Genomic DNA, 19,353 nt, shown 5'->3' on the forward strand with positions numbered 1-19,353 from the left:
TAATAGAAAAAGTTGTTTCCCTTGAAAACAGCTAAAAAATGATGCATAATATGTCCTCTTTTGAAAAACTTGAAATTTTTCATATGTTGGACTTAAAGGAATTGTGACGTCATTTGGAAAAAGGGTCCAAAAGGGGGGTTCCCATCATGCGATTGATGGGGATTTTTTTCTGAGCCATCTGCATAATATGGGAAAGGTCTGAACAACGTATCAGCTTGATAAAAAAAATTTCCCACAAACACCACTTTTTAAGTTCCCACGACTGCACTAACATGTTCGCACAGCACCATAACAGATCCAGCCACAGCACAAAAGTACGGAAAGTGTTCAAGGTAATGCTATTAATATTTCAACCGTCGGTAAAAGCAATTAAAACAAAACTATCAAACGAATGAAGTAATCTCTTCCATATAAACACTTCATCATGTGATTATCTCTGTGGCCATGGCAACCTATCGAAACGATAGCATCAGGTCGGGAGTCACATACGCCCTCCATCGATGGTGAGAAGCGACTCTCCTCGGAACATCCGTGCCATGAATGGCAATCGACAAGCCGAGGTGTCTCAACGCGATCGTGTGTATTCACCGTGGGCAGGAGGAAAGATTGACCCGCACAAGAGGTTTGAATAGATTCTATAAAATGTACCAGGGAATAATTTCATAATATCTTCGCACGATTGCATAGGAAGCTACAGTGCTGGGTCAAGTGCTGTCGTGCCTTGGTGCAAAAGATATCGTCACTTGGTCAACCGGCCTCGCAACAGGAAGGTACTTGTAGGTCACACTTTGTGATGCAGGCGACAAGCACCAGTCGTAGTCTTGAAGTAGCAGAGCGATAACGGAAAGTAGAATGTGACGCATGAACTTGGTGCCGATGCAGCAGCGAGGGCCCGCACCGAAGGCGTACACAAGATGCTTCATCCCAGCGTTGCTGAAATGGTAGAGACTTATAAGAAAACATTTGCAGAAAATCATAACGAAAACAAAACAGTTAATGTTCTAATTCCGTCATGGTAGTTGAAAATAGGATTTCTGATGATGCAGATTCAAGTTGTATCAATGAGATCCCGCCCAATCAAACAGTAACCAGAGAGTTGCAGTGTTTATCGATACCCGCTACTGTGACGACATAATGTCACTTACCATGACCTCCATCGGTCGGGATTGAAGACGTCCGGATGAGGGAAGACTTGAGGATCACGATGAGAAGAATGAGAGATATAGAACAAGGCGTAATCCTGCAACAACAAAGGAATTATAAACGTATTCACATCATTCCTGAATCAAACTCAACAAAAGCCTTTTCCTTAAAAAGCTGACCGCCTATTTTTGATTTAATGCCAGTTTCGACTACAAACCTACCATTTATTCATAGTTTGTCAGCAGTGACGTACGCGCATACAAAAAATATTGACGCCGTCAGCGTAAACGCAAACGTTCGAAAAACCATACGCCGTATGCGTCAACGTAACTTGTAAAAAAAGTTGGCGGCGTTAGCGTCAGCGCATACGCTAGCGTAAACTCATTTTTTTGCTAGGTGCCAAACATTCACACGGTATAAACCACTCGAAACAAACAAGTTTTATTTTGAATTTCCACGAAGAAACACAAGCATCTGAAAGTTCATCTGACATTTTGCTGCGTTTTGGTTTCAATATGTCTTTGCCCATTGAAAACATTCTTTCAACTTATTCAAAATTTGGAAAGTTTGATAAAAAAAAATGCAAACAACAGCTAAAACATTAAAAAGTATGCGTTGACGCTATGCGCTAAAAAACCGCGAAAACTTTACGGGGTAGCCTTAAGTGACAACTATCTAAAAAAATGTGGCCGCAAGCGTTAGCGTAACCAAAAAGTCTACACCGCAAGTCTACGGCCTAGAATTTGCGGCGTATACGACTTAGGGTGGAGTGAAAAAATTTTTTTTTTTTAAATCAAAAAATCAGATTTACCAAAAGTGGCGTATGAACTTAAAACCAACTTCTGAGAAGGTTTTGGGTTTGTGCCACCTACACCCAGGTGGCCCATAATTTTTAAAGGTCATCCGAGGGTCAAATTTCATGAAAATCCCATAACTTGGAAACCGGTTAAGCTAGAATGTAAGAATGTAAGTAAGAATGAATTGGCTTAAAACGTTCAGAAGATCCATGTTTATATCTGTTATATTGCAACTTTTGTCTCTATTTCAACCACATAAGCCAGAATTTGCCAAAATAAAGTTTTTGCCTTATTCACATGAAAAACGTAGCATCCATCATCATGTTCGATTTTCAAATGAAATCTTTAACAATAGAATATTTTAATAGCAATGATCATTGATCATCCCTCCCTTTCCTTTGCCATTGCACCATGTGATTTCTATCGAACTACACTGCTCATTAGTGCTTAGTCAATAGTCATTCTGCTAGGCGTACATGTCTCAGTGCAGTTTGCAGTAACCTAGTGTAGGTTTTACTGGTAAGTTTCAGTTTGTCAGCTAATAAACCAATCATATAGAAGTGCACTTGAAATAGCCTAGAATTGTTATGTTGAGATTGCTGGCCCATATGCTGTATTTCTGTCAATGGGCATGTTTGTTAGAAAAATTATGACAGTGCAGAAGTCTGGTTGTACCATCCTGCCCAAATGTATTTTGAAAATTATGTGAACTGTGTATTTTGAACGCTGCACATTTATTTTGTAAAATTCAGACCGTGAAACTATATTACTGAGTTTTGAAATAACCTTAAACCGTTGTTTAAAATGCTTACAGGAAAGGCTGTGACAAAGATTTGGGAACGTCAAGGAGAGTATAAGTTTATGAGTACTGGTTCATTCCCTATGGGTGTTCTTCCCACAAAAAGAGATGTACTACAAAGATTGTTGCATGAGCGGAACTGGAGAACAAAAGCAGCAATTGTTAACATCGCTTCCGAACTTGTTGAGCGTTGGATTCACTGCAATGTTTATTGCATCACTGTAAATGGTGTAGTTTTTAGACTTCAAAAGGTACGGTAGTTAAAGATTTTAGATACATGGAATCTCGGCCTAAAAAGAAATATGGGCAGCTACAAAAAGTGAAAATTTAATCTTTTACTCAAATTTTATTTCCCTAGCTGGTTCCAAATCAAGCTCAAGAGCAAGATTACTGATGGGCCAATAAATTTCTACAGTATTGTTGATCGTGTGGTGAAGTTTCCACAGAAAAATATACGAGATATTGCATTGAAAATTCTTCGAAGAAATGCGTATTTTGCGCACCATGAAAATGTTTTGTTGGCAATGCTGAACAATGACGATGAAAGCGTTCGCCGGCTTGGGGTTAATAAGGTGCTTAGCATGTGACGAGCAGCAGGACAGTATGTCACTGAAAATGAGGCATTCAATTGTGTTTATGATGGCAGCGACCTTCAAGAATTGGCAACCACTGAAGAGTTTGGTCACAGTTCAGATCAAAAAGTAGGAAAGTTTCAAATTCTAAAAATTAATCCAACTGCTAAAGTATATTATAAATTATCCAGTTTGAATCTGAAAGCCATGTACGAGCCACCTGCATTACAACAGTTGAAGAATGAAGATATTGAAGATTTTAAACAGAACAAGTTAAAACTCAAGCACCCATGCCACAACCAAGCCGTTGAAAGGCACATTAAGTTGGTAACCGAAGCTTCATCAGCTGTCGCCAGATTTGAAAGAAGGGACGGTCATATACGTCAGAAAATAAGATCGCGAAAACGCATGAAGAGATTCAATACAGAGCAACAGTTTGCTACATAGCCAAATTCTTAATTTAGTGTTTAATTAATAAACAATCAAGCATGTATTTTCATAGGATGTTTAGAATAAGTTTAAATCGTTGGGAACCAGTATCAGCAAAAATAATATATTTTGCTTTGCTAGTTATTTCAATAAACTTGTGCTGTGTATTGCTATTGGATACGTGTAATTACAAATGAATTGATGTCATGGTTTCTGTAACACTCATTGCAAACAGTGGTGGATTAAGGTTGGCAAGGGTCTTTACCAAAACCCAGTCAGCCTTGCCCAAATTTGCAATGGATCAGAGTCGAAATATATTTTTTCTGACTTTGATAGTCCTGATGTTTTCAGGTTGAAGGTTTTCAATATTTTTTCACCACATGATAATTTTTATAATGCGACCCTGATTGTAAGTAGTTTCTTATAAACTTCATGGAAACCAAAGATGTAAATTTTGAAACTTAATGTCAAATAACATTGTAACATTATTGCATATGAGTCTTTGCTACATTATTTTTGTCGTTGACTTTTTGTCACATATCCATGATTGTTGCTTGCATATCCTTTGTACTAACTACTTAGAAAGTATTTTAAGCAGTACTTAGTCAGTTTGTACCTATTATGCCTTAAGACATAACTATGGGTGCAAACAGTTCAAATATAGCATTTTCACTTCACGTTACATAGCTTTCAAACTAAAACGTCATTTTTTATTATCATCAGCTTATGTAGTTGAAATAGAGATAAAAGTTGCATTAGAGCATAATAAACATGGACTTTCTGGAAATTTTAAGCCAAAAACCAACATTCTAGCTGAAGTGGTTTCCAAGTTATGGGATTTTCATGAAATTTGACCCTCTGATGACCTTTAAAAATTATGGGCCACCTGGGTATAAGTGGCACAAACCCAACCCCTTCTCAGAAGTTGGTTTTAAGTTCATACGCCACTTTTGGTAAGTTGTCATCGTTTACCACATTTGGCTCAATGCAGGTCCAAACAAATATCTTCTTATCTATCAAAAATACAAGCGGAGGGGGATGTCACCAAGCTTTGCCCATCATAAGAAAACAAAACTGCCATATTGTTTCAAACTTAGCATCACCTTGGGTATCTTGTAGCCTCCTATAGTGGTTGTGCGTTTCGCCAGCCTCCTCCCCCCAAACAGAGGGGGCCATAAACGCTCGACCTCTAACAAAACGTCGTCCAAGAAACCCTTGTCCTCCCTGGCACGATCCCGCAGTGGCTTCTAAAGTAACAAAGGACTTGTAAGCACGATCCAGACGTGAGAAAACTTGTGGCAAGTAAGAGATAGTTATTGGTCACACTACTCTCATAATGGTCTTGGCTGGTAAACGAGACTGCCTTGTTCCTCAACCATAATTCAGTTGAAGGATCTTGAAGGCTCCTCCTGGACAGCCACCAACAAACACGACTCTACCGCATGCTCCAAGTTGCTCTACTTAAACGGACACGATTTATTGATAGGTTTAAAGAGGATTCGTAGTTCCATTGTGACGTTTGGCTTCGATCACCGCAAGCCCGCGCGAGAAACTAAATTAGTCTCGCGCTTGCCTTCAGATGATCTCACATTTTTTGTAAATTACACGTTTCATTTTTTGACTAGGTTGAGAAAAATGCATCAGTTTTAAGTTGGTTGAGTTACAGGACGGTTATTTATTTTTTTGCTTATCACTAGAGAGAAGAAACTGAATTAATAAAACAAAAGTGCACAATTATTGTTTCTCTTCATTTCGCAAGTCGTCGAAAACTGAGACCGAAGAAAGAAAAGTGAACAAGTAGCCCGTTTCGCGCACATTGGTGACCCCGACGTGATCTTTTGGACGTGATTACAATTTTTTAACGTTATAGAAACTACATTGAACAACAGTAAATACTTCAACGAAGCAGAGGAAGATGGACAAACAATTTCAAAGGAAAGTTCTAAAAAAGAGACGATTTTCCAGTCAATTCATTTTAAGAAGAAAGAAGGACTTACAAAGGAGAAGAGAACATATAAACTGAATATTTATTGTACTGTAGTTTGTAAACGAAAAATCTCAAACTAAACTTACGGATGCAAGCGGGTATATTTTTTTTATATTGAGTGCAGTTTTGTTGATAAATTCGTTAGTATCGCTTCTACATGTCATTCAGGGTGTTGTTGTTAGCATACATAAGTAAATACTGTTAATTATACTTCATATATATTTAAAACGCTTTCCTCTACCCCGCACAGGTTCCTTTCTACACTTATGTACTGGCAGGATTGAATAACAATCCTGGCGGCGTCGCACCAGTCAGATTTATAATTCCGGATCGCTGTGGCACATCCAGAAAGAATGGATTTGTGGCCGATGAGATCCGAGCTGACAAATAAAAGCATTCGAGGGACCCTTAGACATGTGCGAGAGGTTTGATGGAATTGAAAGCAAATACTTGAGGATAAGTATTTAAGTATAAGTATTTAACAACATTACACACAGCACACCTGGTACTATGAGCTAAGTTGGTAAATTTTATAGCGAATTGCTGTCCGATGAATTTCAGAGGTTTCTTAACAGAAATCTTACGGACGGAGTCATGTTATGCCTTGTACAAATCCTAGTTTGAACAACGTTTAGGTGATCTTCAGTTATGTTATTGTCGCTTTTTTATGTATTGCATTATTTTTTGTGTACATCATATATGTTTTGTCGATTCACCATTTTTGTTTGGATACTCACATGGTTCATCTGGGGGAGGGCTGGTGTGACGTTTGGCTTCGATCACCGCAAGCCCGCGCGAGAAACTAAATTAGTCTCGCGCTTGCCTTCAGATGATCTCACATTTTTTGTAAATTACACGTTTCATTTTTTGACTAGGTTGAGAAAAATGCATCAGTTTTAAGTTGGTTGAGTTACAGGACGGTTATTTATTTTTTTGCTTATCACTAGAGAGAAGAAACTGAATTAATAAAACAAAAGTGCACAATTATTGTTTCTCTTCATTTCGCAAGTCGTCGAAAACTGAGACCGAAGAAAGAAAAGTGAACAAGTAGCCCGTTTCGCGCACACCATCACTTTCATTTTGAGCCTACTTACTCTGCCATGACATTGTTTAACTTTAAGCTTGATGAGTATATTACAACGAAGGTGGAAATTAAATCACAAACTGATAGAACTAGCTTAGTAAAAACAACCAAACTACATGGGTTTTTTAAACGTTTAGTAACATAAAAACGATGCAAAATTATACATTTTTGCTACCTGGGTAGTCTTGGCCTGGCAAAAGCTTCTCAACCAAACGACAAAACCCTTAGGTTGCACATTACTTGTCGAATAGTTTTTGTGCGACTACACAAATGTAATGTTTCTTGATGGTGTAATGTTTTTTCTCTTATATCCCAGTCTTCAATCACGATAGCCTTTTGTAGCGCCCTGCGTTTCACCTTAGGTCTTTTCAACTTTTCTTAAACGCCTGTTACCGCCTTGAAATTATCGTTCTGTTGCATATATGTAATGTTACCCAGTAAGTCAAGGAATTCATGTAGTTTGGCAAGTGTGCTTTGGGCTTCCTGAAGTATTATTAGGAATCTGCTTGCCTCTTAAGAAATCGTATGCCAATCAGCTAAACGCATTCTTGCAACCGGCACCTTTCAATCACATATGCATAACTTTTCGTCTTTTCAACGTTTTAGCTTACAGATGCTTCATTCCTCAGCGACTATGTATATCGTGTTTTGGCCAACCATTCCAGAGACAGAGAATTTTACTTTTGGTGTAGGGAGTATGTCAGAGTATGGTATAATTTTGGTGCAGTTCACTATAACATGATTTTGGTACAGTAGTGATATTACTCCTGGCTCCGTCAGGCAACGTTCAGTGTGCAGTTTCCTGGGTTGGACTTGTGATTTGGATTACGTTCTGTTGTGGAAAGAAGATTGCAATCTTTTGAGTTATGTGGTGACAATAAAAGCATACTTGCAATAAACAAGTACAGACCTCGTTCTCGGATCATTTCTGCCACATTGTTGTGCCCGAAATGTCGCTGTAGACTAGTATTACAGCTAGGTATGGGCGGATAAGTTAAGTTACCCGTTGTCCGCTACACCTTTCATTACTAAAACCTACTATTCTGACACAACAATGCGGTTGAGATTGGATTCTTGAATCTCTTCAGTGCCAAGGACTTCCAAATCTGTCAATTGTGACTCATAATGACGTAACAATGCCCCTTCGGGCACCTAATGTTGCCCATTTGAAGTTCCCCTTGCTCCTCTATAAATTTGTGGCGTATTTTGTGGCGTATTTTGGAATTTATTTATTGTAAACGCCAAACTTGAACACAACTAATTTTGAATTTAGGGGATTTTTGGTTTTAGACTAATTTGTCACTGTCAGTCGGTTCTGAGACAAAATGTACTGATTTTGTGCCAGTTGGACAAGAATTGATTTTTAGTCTAGACTAGACGAGTAGTTTATATAGTATCAGGGTTTGCAGGGCTGCGATTTTTTCTTTCTTGTCGAACGACCAAAAATTCTGCGTTTGTTTGTCGAATAGTGGTATGACGTCACAAGAGTCAGATTATAAGCGTTTGGCCGCGAATTACTGCGTGATAGAGAATTTTTTCTTTGGCATCTCTTTAGTCTCGCTTAGTACGTTAATGGTTATGCACGTACTCGCATGCAAACACAGTTAGGAGTGAAACATGCAAGTTACCAAGAAATACAGCGAAGATAAAGCCAAAAATGAACTGCAAATAAAAGAAAACGGAACAATACCACGATAATACCAAACAACGGCGTAATGCTACAGGCCTACAGCGTTTAAGGTGTGCCGAGATGGCGAACAAGCCTCTTCGTACAACATTGCAACAAACTACATGCAATCACGTAAAGTAACACAAGAACAAATTAATCAATAACAGTGAAAAGGAAAGAATATTAGTAACAACACAAACATTAATGCCAGGGCATGCTTGCTGCTAGATCTTGATTTTGCTGCCTCTGCATGACTTTAGACAGGAGATTTCCGGTACTTTTTTTGAAGATAGAAATGCCAACCATTTGGGAATAGGCAGTCAAGTGCTTTTCGCAACAATGGTTTCGCCAGTGAAATCGGAGGACCGCACATGTCAACGAATAGTTCATCTTGAATAGCTTCGTCAGACAGCGGCCTTAATCGCGAGTCGTCCAGTGCGTAGCTGGAGCAGAAAGACTCGACGATACATTCGTTGCAACAGCGCACCAGGTACTTCAAGCAGAAGTGCATGAGCTCACTTAAATCCTGGTAGTTCGTCTCGTAACTCGTTGGAGAGCGTTTCAATTCAGACCTAGATCTTTCGATTGTTGGTGGTACTTCAACATGCGATTGAGAGGTTGTTGCAACTTCCTGATCGCTTCCTGATGAGCTTGAACATCTAGTGAAGACGTGCCATCGCCAGGGCCTGACCTTATATTTGCAAATGGAAGCTCACCGACCGAACTTGAACTGCTTGTTGGTTGTGCTTGGGCAAACTCAGAAACGTTATCACTGTCTCGTCGAGAAAAGAATGTATCGATGCATTGTTCCTTATGCACTTGAACGGGTTTATCTATAAAATTTTATTGTTGAAAAGTGAAAACGTAGTGGGCGCATTTTACTAAGCATGCTTTCGCTTACCACTATTAAATTAAACATGTTCAAAATTGAGAATGCTTTGCGACGTTAGGCTACTAAACGCTATTAGCCGGAAGTTTACCTGAATGATAAGTTCCAAAGTGACATGGCAATGCTTCTCTCGATAGCTCCTTCGAACAGATCCTGCACTTCACTCGCTGTTTGCTGAACCTTAACCGCTTCTCGATAAGACCGACCGAAGCTTTTGCCATCCGTGTTGTTGGAGGATTCTTTCGTTTTTTAGTCATTATAGGATACTGACTAACTGAAGACTATCCCATCTTTAGTTGGGCAAAGCTATGCTGTTCTTACAACTTGCCTATTACCTTGCCTTGTCCACTCCCAGTGACTACCTACTATTCTTCTAGAAGCGAACTCTTATATATAGCGACCTTTCTTATCTGTGTTTCTGATTCTGAACATCTGGTCGGTAACTAGGGTATTTTCTTGATGTAAAAAACTTGCGTAATAAGTAGGCTTTATTGTGTGCTTCCGCGATTATTTTCTCCTGTATCAATCACCTGCTTTAAGTTATATAACGGAAAGGAAATCTTAAATTTGTTTTCGTCATCAAGCACTGGCTACATAAATCCATCACTGCTAAATCTTTCAAAAGATGGCATCTCGCCTGGTGCGAGACAAATTTCCAGCAGATGTCCAGACTTCCCAGCCAGCAAGCTTGTTTATACATGTCATGCATTGTGATTCAACGTCTGCAGACGTTGAATCAATGTAAAAACGACAGGTCTTGCTAGCTGGATTGTGTGCTTTTGTAAATGTGCAAAATCGCACATTACGTAAAATCACAGAAACTCTTTTAGTGGAAGGAAGTCGAGTTGCAACCGTGTTTATCTGTCTACTATTCTTTATTCACATTGCAAAACATTTCTGCAATCTTGGAACAACAAGTGCATAAGTCAGACATAAATACAAACTTGCAAACACGTTGACAACTAAAAGTAGCCTACTTCGGTTATTTTATCTATAAAAGAAACCCGTTGTGTCGAATAGCACGAAACGTGTGTTGCAAAATGTTTAATGCCAGGCGTTATAACTTCGATCAAAGCATTCTCCCGAAGTGTTCAAAATGGCGGCGCTGAAGCCTTGGGAGTTTCTCGTGTGAAGCGTCGCTTTTGGCCTTGCTTTGAAGTACCTGGCGCAAGAAAGTTTACATAAGTCAGCACTTTTATGATTGCATCACGTGATGCCCCCCCCCCGATTGTTCCTCGACCTGACGACGTTTGGTCCTCTCTCAGTTTTTTTTTCCTTTTTATTTTCCTTTTTTTCGTTTTTTTTTCGTAAGGCACGGTGTTTGTCGAATAGTGATGACGCGTGTCGAGTGACCTCGTCACCAAAAAAGGCAAAAATCGCAGCCCCGAGGGTTTGTAAAAAAAGTTTTTCTTCACTCCAATTTCTTTGATTTAGTAGGAAAGCTGATGTGCAAGTTTTCGTCCTGGTCAAAACGATATGACGTCATACATTGGAATCGACCAAAAATAGGGTGAAGTTTTTGAATAGCACTCAAACAGGCAAAAGCTGTTTTATGCCTTCACTGCTACACCTTTTTTCCGCTGTTTTCCCTCCCTAAACACTAACTTTCAGGGTTTAAGGTTAGAATTTAGTTAGCATTTAAGAAAAGTTGTGAAAATACTATTCACCAACTTCACCTTGAATTTTGGTCCATTTCGATTTATGACGTCATGGCATTTTAACAAATTTTTGTTTCGACCAAGTTAGTCTATTTTTGCTTTGATGTTTCAAATAAAACATGTCAAAAGTTTCAATTGGTGAGAGTAATAAGGCTAAAGTTTAGTTGCAAGTCAGGCAAAAACAAGATTACTGATCAAAATTTGAATGTTCAGGCAAACTGTGTGCACAAGTAATGTTAGGCTATTCAAAACAAGACTTGCTTTTGATCAAACAATATTTTTTTTAACAACGCAAACCGTTGACATTACTTATTTATTTTGTTCCCAAAACTTTCAATAAACGTTTTCCCAATGTTTTTTATCCATATGCCAAGTAATAGCCTATTTTTTTGTGTAGCGGAAAGAAAAAAATCAACTGATAAATCGGCAACACTGTTGTATGTTATTTTTAAGTTGGGGAATCCCCCGAATACTGCTCTATAATTGGCTATGCTTTTGTTAATAGTTTTATGCAAATAAGGTCAAACTTAGCATTTGATATAATCCCTTGCAAATTCCAAAATTGCTTCTTTTTGTAACACTAAAGTATCGGCCAAAATATCGGTATCGGCCTAAAAAAGTGATATCGGTATCAGCCAAAATATTGGTCGGTACATCTCTACTTCTGACACCATTGTTACGCCCGTAGACACTGCAGATTAGTTACAGAAATACACAAACGTAAAGGAACTGAAATGAGGTCTTAACAGGACTGCAGGGCTGCGATTTTTGCCTTTTTCGGTGACGAGGTCACTCGACACGCGCCATCACTATTCGACAAACGCCGTGCCTTACGGGAAAAAAAAAAAAAACGAAAAAAAGAGGAAAACAAAAAGGAAAAAAAAACTGAGAGGGGACTAAGCATCGTCAGGTCGAGGAACAATCGGGGGGGGGGCATCACGTGATGCTATCATAACAGTGCTGACTTACGTTAACTTTCCTTCGCCAGGTAGGCCTACGAGAAACTCCCAAGGCATCAGCGCCGCCATTTTGAACACTGCGGGAGAATGCTTTGATCGAAGTTCCAACGCCTGGCATCAAACATTTCGCAACACACGTTTCGTGCTATTCGACACAACGGGTTTCTTTTATAGATGAAATAACCTAGGCTACGTTTGTCAACGTCTATGCCAGTTTGTATTTCGCCGTTTGAACTAATTAACAATATTGCTCTGGTAAAATGACTGTTATGATACTTGCTATGAAAGTTTTTCACATGTAGAAAACAGACTGGTTTCCGACCAAACGTTCAGAAATACAGATGAAAAAAGCCGCTATTTTTATGGAAAGGAACATTTTGAACACTGCGGGAAAATGCTTGGATCGAAGTTCTAACGCCTGGCATCAAATATTTCACCACACACGTTTCGTGCTTTTCGACACAACGGGTTTCTAACTTTCTTCGAAGTAGGCTACTTTTACTTGTCAACGTCTATGCAAGTTTGTATTTATGTCTGACTTATGCACTTGTTGTTCCAAGAATGGAGAATTTTTTTGCAATGTGAATAAAGAATAGTAGACAGATAAACACGGTTGCAACTTGCAACTTGACTTCCTTCCACTAAAAGCAGGCCCGTAGCCAGCCGGGGGCCAGGGGGCCTCGCCCCCCTGAAAAAAATTTCACCCCATCCTGGCAAAATCCCAACATTCTTGAGCAACAGCTGCAATTATAATGATTTTGCCTATTTTCGCGTTGCAGAGCTCCAACTGGCCCAATTAACTACAATTGTTTTGTTTAGTTAACAGGTATGATGATTAAACAATTTCGCCCCCGCCCCTAACTCCTCCTTTGGCAACCTCAACAGGTTCAATTCAACCAAGGCCGACACGTGTTAGGTTGGTAAAAAAATTGTCAGAAACTGTGTAAAATAAAAATGTTTTGGGAAAGAATGATAACCTAACAAAGAGGGAATGGATTTCCAGCAGGCCTACAAACCGGTACAAATTAGGCTATACTTAATTCTTACCATTCTTAAATACTTACCATACTTAATTCATACTTAATTCATACCCATTACTTACCATACTTAATTCTAAGGGTCAGTGATAACCAATTTGTGCAGTGATAAACCAAATTTGTGCAGTTAAGCAGTGTTTATTTTTTTTCTTCAATCCAATCAGTGTAAATAAATTTTGTTTCTAGTTTTCTGATCTGTGAAGTGTTCAACCTTGCAGCAGATATTGCTACATTTGAATCTAGCACTGCCGTTTGTGAGTGTGGATTCTCAGTGTTAACCCTTTCAGTGCGTGTACCCGGTGTTACCGGGTATAGCAACATGTCGGTGAAAAGCGTGTACCCGGTAATACCGGGTAGTCAGTTAAAACCTTGTTAAAGCTAGTTATTGACTTGCACGCGCCAGCTTGGCTTGTTTCTATGCACTAGAAGTTATTTGTAGCTGTTTAAAAACGTCAAACTTTAAAATGTCGGGGAGCAATGTGCGAGGTAGTCGGTTCAATACGGAGGAAGCGGTAGGTCAGATTTTTGCTGGCACAGACAGCCAGGACAATTTTGATATTGCTGATAGAGAAGTTTCGTTTCCGCATGTTAACTATGGCAGCCCGGGAAGTGATGGGGAATGTGATTTGAATGATTTTTATGATTTACATCTTGACGATAGATCCATGGATGTGTCTCCTGATTATGATGAAGAGGGTGGCCGTCGTCGTCGTGTGAGCCTCTGGGGCCGAGGGTCTATCCTTTTACCACCCCAGATTTACGATGTTCCCGGACTACACTGGAAGACTACTAGAGAGCAGCCAGTCTTTGGTTTCATCATCCATGACATGCAGACCTTCCACTCCATTAGATGGCTTGAAGATGGAACAGTCATTGATGATGTGGTCTGCGGTCTGTTCCTCGGCACCACAGTCACAGGAGGAGGAAGAGGCCATTCCTCGTTGGCGCATGGTTGAGCGGAAAAGCCCGACGCCGTACGAAGACAGTTGAGGCGCACCCATGCCTGTCTTGGTAGCCTTAGGCCGACGGGGTGTGTGTAGGCGTCGGGGCTGAACGAATAGAGTCTGGTGGCGCTTGACTTCCATTCAGAACTCTAGTTATGGGCAGCCCAAGTAGCCGCATTGATGGTCCGCCCAAGTTTGCCCTGACTGTCCAAGCCAGCCAGGCCTGCAGGCAGATAAAGATTGTTTTAGAGTTTACCACATAAAATTGGATTATTCGGTAGCTGCACCCAGGGCCGGATTTAGCTGATGGGGGACCGTGGGCACTTTTAGATCGGGGGGCCCCCGTGCAAAAATTGTTTTAGCTCCGTCGGCTCGAAAAACCACCTCTACGTGTAGCCTACAGTAGCAGTAATCCAGCACTGCACAGCATTTTTCAGAAACTTCAAAGGCCGAAAAAAAATAATAACACAAAGTACATTTTTTCTACGTCGGGGGTCCCTTCAAAAGGGGGGCCCGGGGCACCTGCACCCTCTGCCCCCTCCCTAAATCTGGGCCTGGCTGCACCTGATAAAAAAACAGAGATTCATTAGACGTAGCCTAAAGCCTACGAGTAAATGTCCAAATTATGCTCTCACCAAACTCAACAGCCTGAAGTTTGTACTGTGAAAGCAAGCAAACACATTTATTGAAAAGCATTAGCCTATGTGATAGAAGACTACAATCACTATGTAGCCTACAAACTATAACTATTTTTCAATGTATCTTTCATTTTTTACATGGTATTCTATGGTTCTTTTTGTCCGTTTTGTGTATTTTTATCCATTTTCAGTAAACAACAAGACATTCCAACAACATTTTACTAGAAAAAACTTTTTTTTACAGATTTTCTAAAAATTGAAGCATCTAAAATGGCTGCCACGAAGTCACGTGACAATCTATCTGCGTAAAATTTTAAATTTTTCCTTTTTTTTATTAGTTCAACCTATCTTTAAATCTAAAACATAAAAGAAACTTTCAAAAAGCTCTAAGAGGAGCTCATTTTTTTCACATTCATTATGAAATGAATATTTTTTTCTACTTTTTTTTTTTAATTTATTACTTTTTTTACCAGTTTCATTTTTTAAATGTTATTCAGTAATTGATTTTTGTTCGTTTTGTGTATCTTTATTCATATTTAGTAAGCAAAAAGACTTTCTAACTACATTTCATTACAAAAAAAACGTATTCTTTACAAATTTCACAAAAATGAAAAAATCCAAAATGGCTGCCATGACGTCACGTGACAATCTAACTGCGCAAAACTCTAAAATTTTGCCTGTTTTTATTAGTCCAACCTTTTTTCAAATCTGATACACAAAAAAAATTTCAAAAAAGGTCTTGTAGTACTTTTTGTACATTCATTTGAAAATGCATATTTTTTCCTAAAAAAGGGCTTAGCACAGGGACTAGACATTAGGGTGGGCCGTCAATGCACTTTTTTTGTCAAATCACTTAGCAACTCGGCTCAGATAGGAGGCTTAGGTCACAAACAATTAATCTAAACATTTTTTTTAGATCGGGCGGCGGGAAGACGCCGCACAAAAAAATCAATATCACCTAAATACAATAAAAAACGTTTTTTTTTTCCAAAAAAAAATAAAAAGTGCGGTAGGCTAATTAAAAAAGTAAAAAATACACAAAACGACGTAAACACAGTCAAAAACAATCACAGAACGTAATATTTCTTTGACTCAAAACGTGAACGCTGTGAGCGAGCAGCAGTTCGCGTCAGAATGAGTTCATGTCTGCGGTCATGGCCGATGACTTCATCGCTCACTTCGGTGACGAGTTTGATTGCGCGCTCAACTGCTTGTGTGCAGCACGGAAAACTGTCAATCGATGTAGGAAAATCGGTCTCGACGAAAAGCTCTGTGAGCTGTTGGATGCTGAAATCGCGTAAAATTGGTGGCTCAGTGAGCTTCTGCTCGCTCCACCGGAGCAACGAGTTTGTTGTCAAGTCTGTGTACTCAAAGTTTATCCGATTGAAATCATCTTTTGTGTCCAGTAATGTTGCGGTGGCGAGGGCAGCTGCTGCTCTACTCGAAATTCCATACCTTTCCGCCTCACGCGCAACTGTACGAAGATCGAAAGTACATCGCTCCTGCTCTTCTTCGATTTCTTCTCTGCCGATCGAGCACTCTGAAGGGAAGCGCCTTCTAGGAGTTTCTTCTGTATTGTCGTCATCCGAGTCTTGAGTACATTCTTTACATTCTTCGCGTTCTTCCCGCTCTTTTTCTCGCTTCTCTCTCAAAAGCAATTGCTCCTTCCGCTCGTCCCTCTTCTTCTCAGATTTTTCCGCCTTCCAATCGACGTTTCCAATGAAACCAATGCGTGCTCCGCGTTGGTCTTTAACAAAATCAACCCCGCGTGAATGCAGCGATTTGTCGTCAACGACGTCGAAAAGAGTGTCGAGGCAAAGACTGGCTTTCATTGAAGCTTTCCACTCAGCCGTCTTTCTCGCCGTGGGGATTTTATTCTTCATCTTAACCATGGCCCATTGCTTCAGAATCTTCTTGATCACTCCCTCACGCGTAATGATCGCCACTGTGGCGAAATTGTAGATGCTTGTTATCTTAGTCGCCACTGCTTCCGCCATTTCGCGCAGCCCCATTTCCTTCTTGCAATCTCCGGTGTCCTTCTTCTTCATGATTTTGTATTGTTCTTTCACTTGGGCGCAATATCGGAGAACGTCACCACTGGTGGGAAGAACCAGTTCATTCATTTCTTTGGCAAAGCCGAACACCGGATCAGCAGATCGAGTATATGCGGCCATGTTATAACTATTGCAGACCAATTAACTGCAATTAATTGGTAAACTGCCACCGGTAGCCTACTGATTACTTGTATTCAATCAATCAATGTAAAATTCGACGTAGGCTACCGCCACCACTACGAATTACTGTACTGAATACCCGTAATAAATTGCGAATTTTGTTTTAAATTTCCCTCCACTATTGTGAATAAACTTTTCACTGAAACAGAACCCAATTATACTTGCTTCAGTCAGTAGGCCAATACCCTACCTGTTTGCCTTCTCTGAGCACTAATATATACCTGATACCTGAGTACTGTGAGTAGTCCATATTACCTTGCCTTCACTTTTATATCTACCTTACCTGCAATGCTCATACCATGCCTTCACCTTTTATATAGGCTACCAAGTAGCCTACTTACTTGCATACCCTGCCATCACCTTTTATGTAGGCTACCAAGTACTTAGGCTACCGTACTTGTATACGCCTTCATCATCTTAGGCTATCGTACTTGTATACGCCTTCATCATCACCAAGTAGCCTACTTACTTGCATACCAAACCTTCACCTTTTATATAGGCTACCAAGAAGCCTACTTACTTGTATACCCTGCCATCACCTTTTATATAGGCTACCAAGTACTTAGGCTACTTGTATACCCTGCCTTCACCATTTATATAGGCTACCAAGTAGCCTACTTGCATGTTTAACTGTATGATGATTGATGAATCAACCATGTTTGATGGGTGTGCGGCACACAAACTCTGAATATACGCCACTGCAATATCTAGGGTTGCCATCGACATGAACCCCAAAATAAGGACAACAGAAAAATTAAATTTTCATACAAAGTAAAACAAACGTTTTTGAACAAACCTCAGCATTTATACGAGCCATTATTTATCACATGCCATATTGTTTGCCAGAAACAATGTGTTCCAGCAACTCATTGTTCGTAAAAAAATACTTTGTGCATCTCAAGACAACTCAGGTCTAGGTTTACTTTTACTGTAGTAGGGATTTGGCTGTCATTCCACTAAGTTTATTCACTAATTGTTGAAAATAAGACAAAATAAGGACTCAAGTCAAAAAGAAGGACATTTCCTAGCAATAAGGACTGTAATATTTTCTAAGATAGAGTTCTTCAAAATAAGGACAAATCTTAGAAATAAGGACGTTATGGCAACCTTGTCAATATCCCTGGAATGGGGTGATTTACCGATTAGGTCCCAGTTGTGCGCCGTCTTCCTGGCGTTCAATTAAAAAATGGTTTTCGATTTCGCCATTTACTCGACAAACCTCCTCAGAAACTCGAGTTGCTAAGCGATCTGTTTCCGACGGCCCACCCTACTAGACATACCTATAGCAGCGAAAGGGTTAACAAGGGCTGACGCTCCCACTAGAGTCCAGCGTTTCTTAACCGGGGGTGCTAGCACCCCTTGGGGGTGCTGGAATAGACTGTAAGGGGTGCTAAATGCATGCAGTATAATATCAAAAAATGCCATTTTAATTTTCTGCATTTTTTTGTTATTCTGCCAGTATCAGCAGTTGTCATATCAATGATTGCTGTTTCGAAGTAGCCTACATGATTTGCTGTCATTGTAGTCATCTCCCAGTCAAATACTCAAATTGATCCTGAGTAGATTGTGCGAACTTATCTGGTGGGTGTTTTGTTGTAATATTGTTGCTCACCTCTCGCTTCTAGAAACCACCATGGCAAAGTATCCAGAGTGGATACAGCAGCCATCTTGGCAGACATGAGTGATCATAGGCTAATAGACTAAAGGAGGAGCTATGATTGACATGCAGGTGAATCAGAGTTGTGGGACAAACTTTCGTCCTTCCGCTTGCTGATTTCTGGTGTGACCAGTTGACAGCACATCCTGCATTGGCACGAGCAGCAATGGAATTGATCGTCCCATTTCCGACTAACTACCTGTGTGAAAAGGCGTTCTGCACCATGCTCCAAATGAAAACAATTGGCCGGAGCCGCCTTCAACAGGGGTTGCTCCACGATATGAGAGTGGCTTTGACAAACACGAAGCCTCGAATAGAGAAATTGGTCACACATAAGCAACAACAGAAATCACATTGATACATGTGTAACTAGATACCCAGCTGGGTAACTTAAATATGCTTAAGTTTGTCCATGTTCTTTTACTATTCTCGGGTTTTCCTATTTCTTTTATCACCAATGACGACAGTAGTTTTGAAGAATAAACAAAATGATCAATTTGTACTTCGCTTTCCTTTCAATAGTGCAGGCCAAAGTTTAATGGCGGCGTCGAAATTTTGACATGCTATTTGATCACTGGCGGTATATTTTGTATATTTTTGTCGCCTAACAAACGGTGCTGTTGTTTTAAGAGAGTTGATTCACCTACATATGGTTATAATTGAATTTCTGTTGGTGAATGAAAGCCAAACACCAAATCCTGAATCAACTTCGTTAAAACAACTGCTCAGTTTGTTAAACAACAAGAGACTTCATTACAAAATATATCTCCAGCGATCTGAAGGCATGTTAAAATTTCGGCCTGTACTAAACTTTTGGTCGGTACTGTAGTAGTCTAATGTCAATAATAGTTAGGGGG

At 39.8% G+C, this 19,353-nt stretch overlaps 1 protein-coding gene across 1 annotated transcript in view; it reads right to left on the minus strand.

Moving 5' to 3' along the window:
* Positions 1-321: 321 nt before the first annotated feature.
* LOC145766430 (cytochrome P450 26A1-like) overlaps positions 322-19,353 on the minus strand; it is a 77,949-nt gene continuing 58,917 nt past the window's right edge. The window contains exons 8-10 of the mRNA XM_082578140.1: positions 4,844-4,987; positions 1,146-1,240; positions 322-933 (exon numbers count right to left, since the gene is read on the minus strand). Coding sequence (XP_082434266.1) covers positions 705-933; positions 1,146-1,240; positions 4,844-4,987 — 468 coding nt within the window. The 3' untranslated portion in view covers positions 322-704. The remainder of the gene's footprint in view (positions 934-1,145; positions 1,241-4,843; positions 4,988-19,353) is intronic.

Source organism: Aplidium turbinatum, chromosome 3 (genome assembly GCF_918807975.1).
Source record: "Aplidium turbinatum chromosome 3, kaAplTurb1.1, whole genome shotgun sequence".
In the NCBI taxonomy this organism is placed as follows: Eukaryota; Metazoa; Chordata; class Ascidiacea; order Aplousobranchia; family Polyclinidae; genus Aplidium; species Aplidium turbinatum.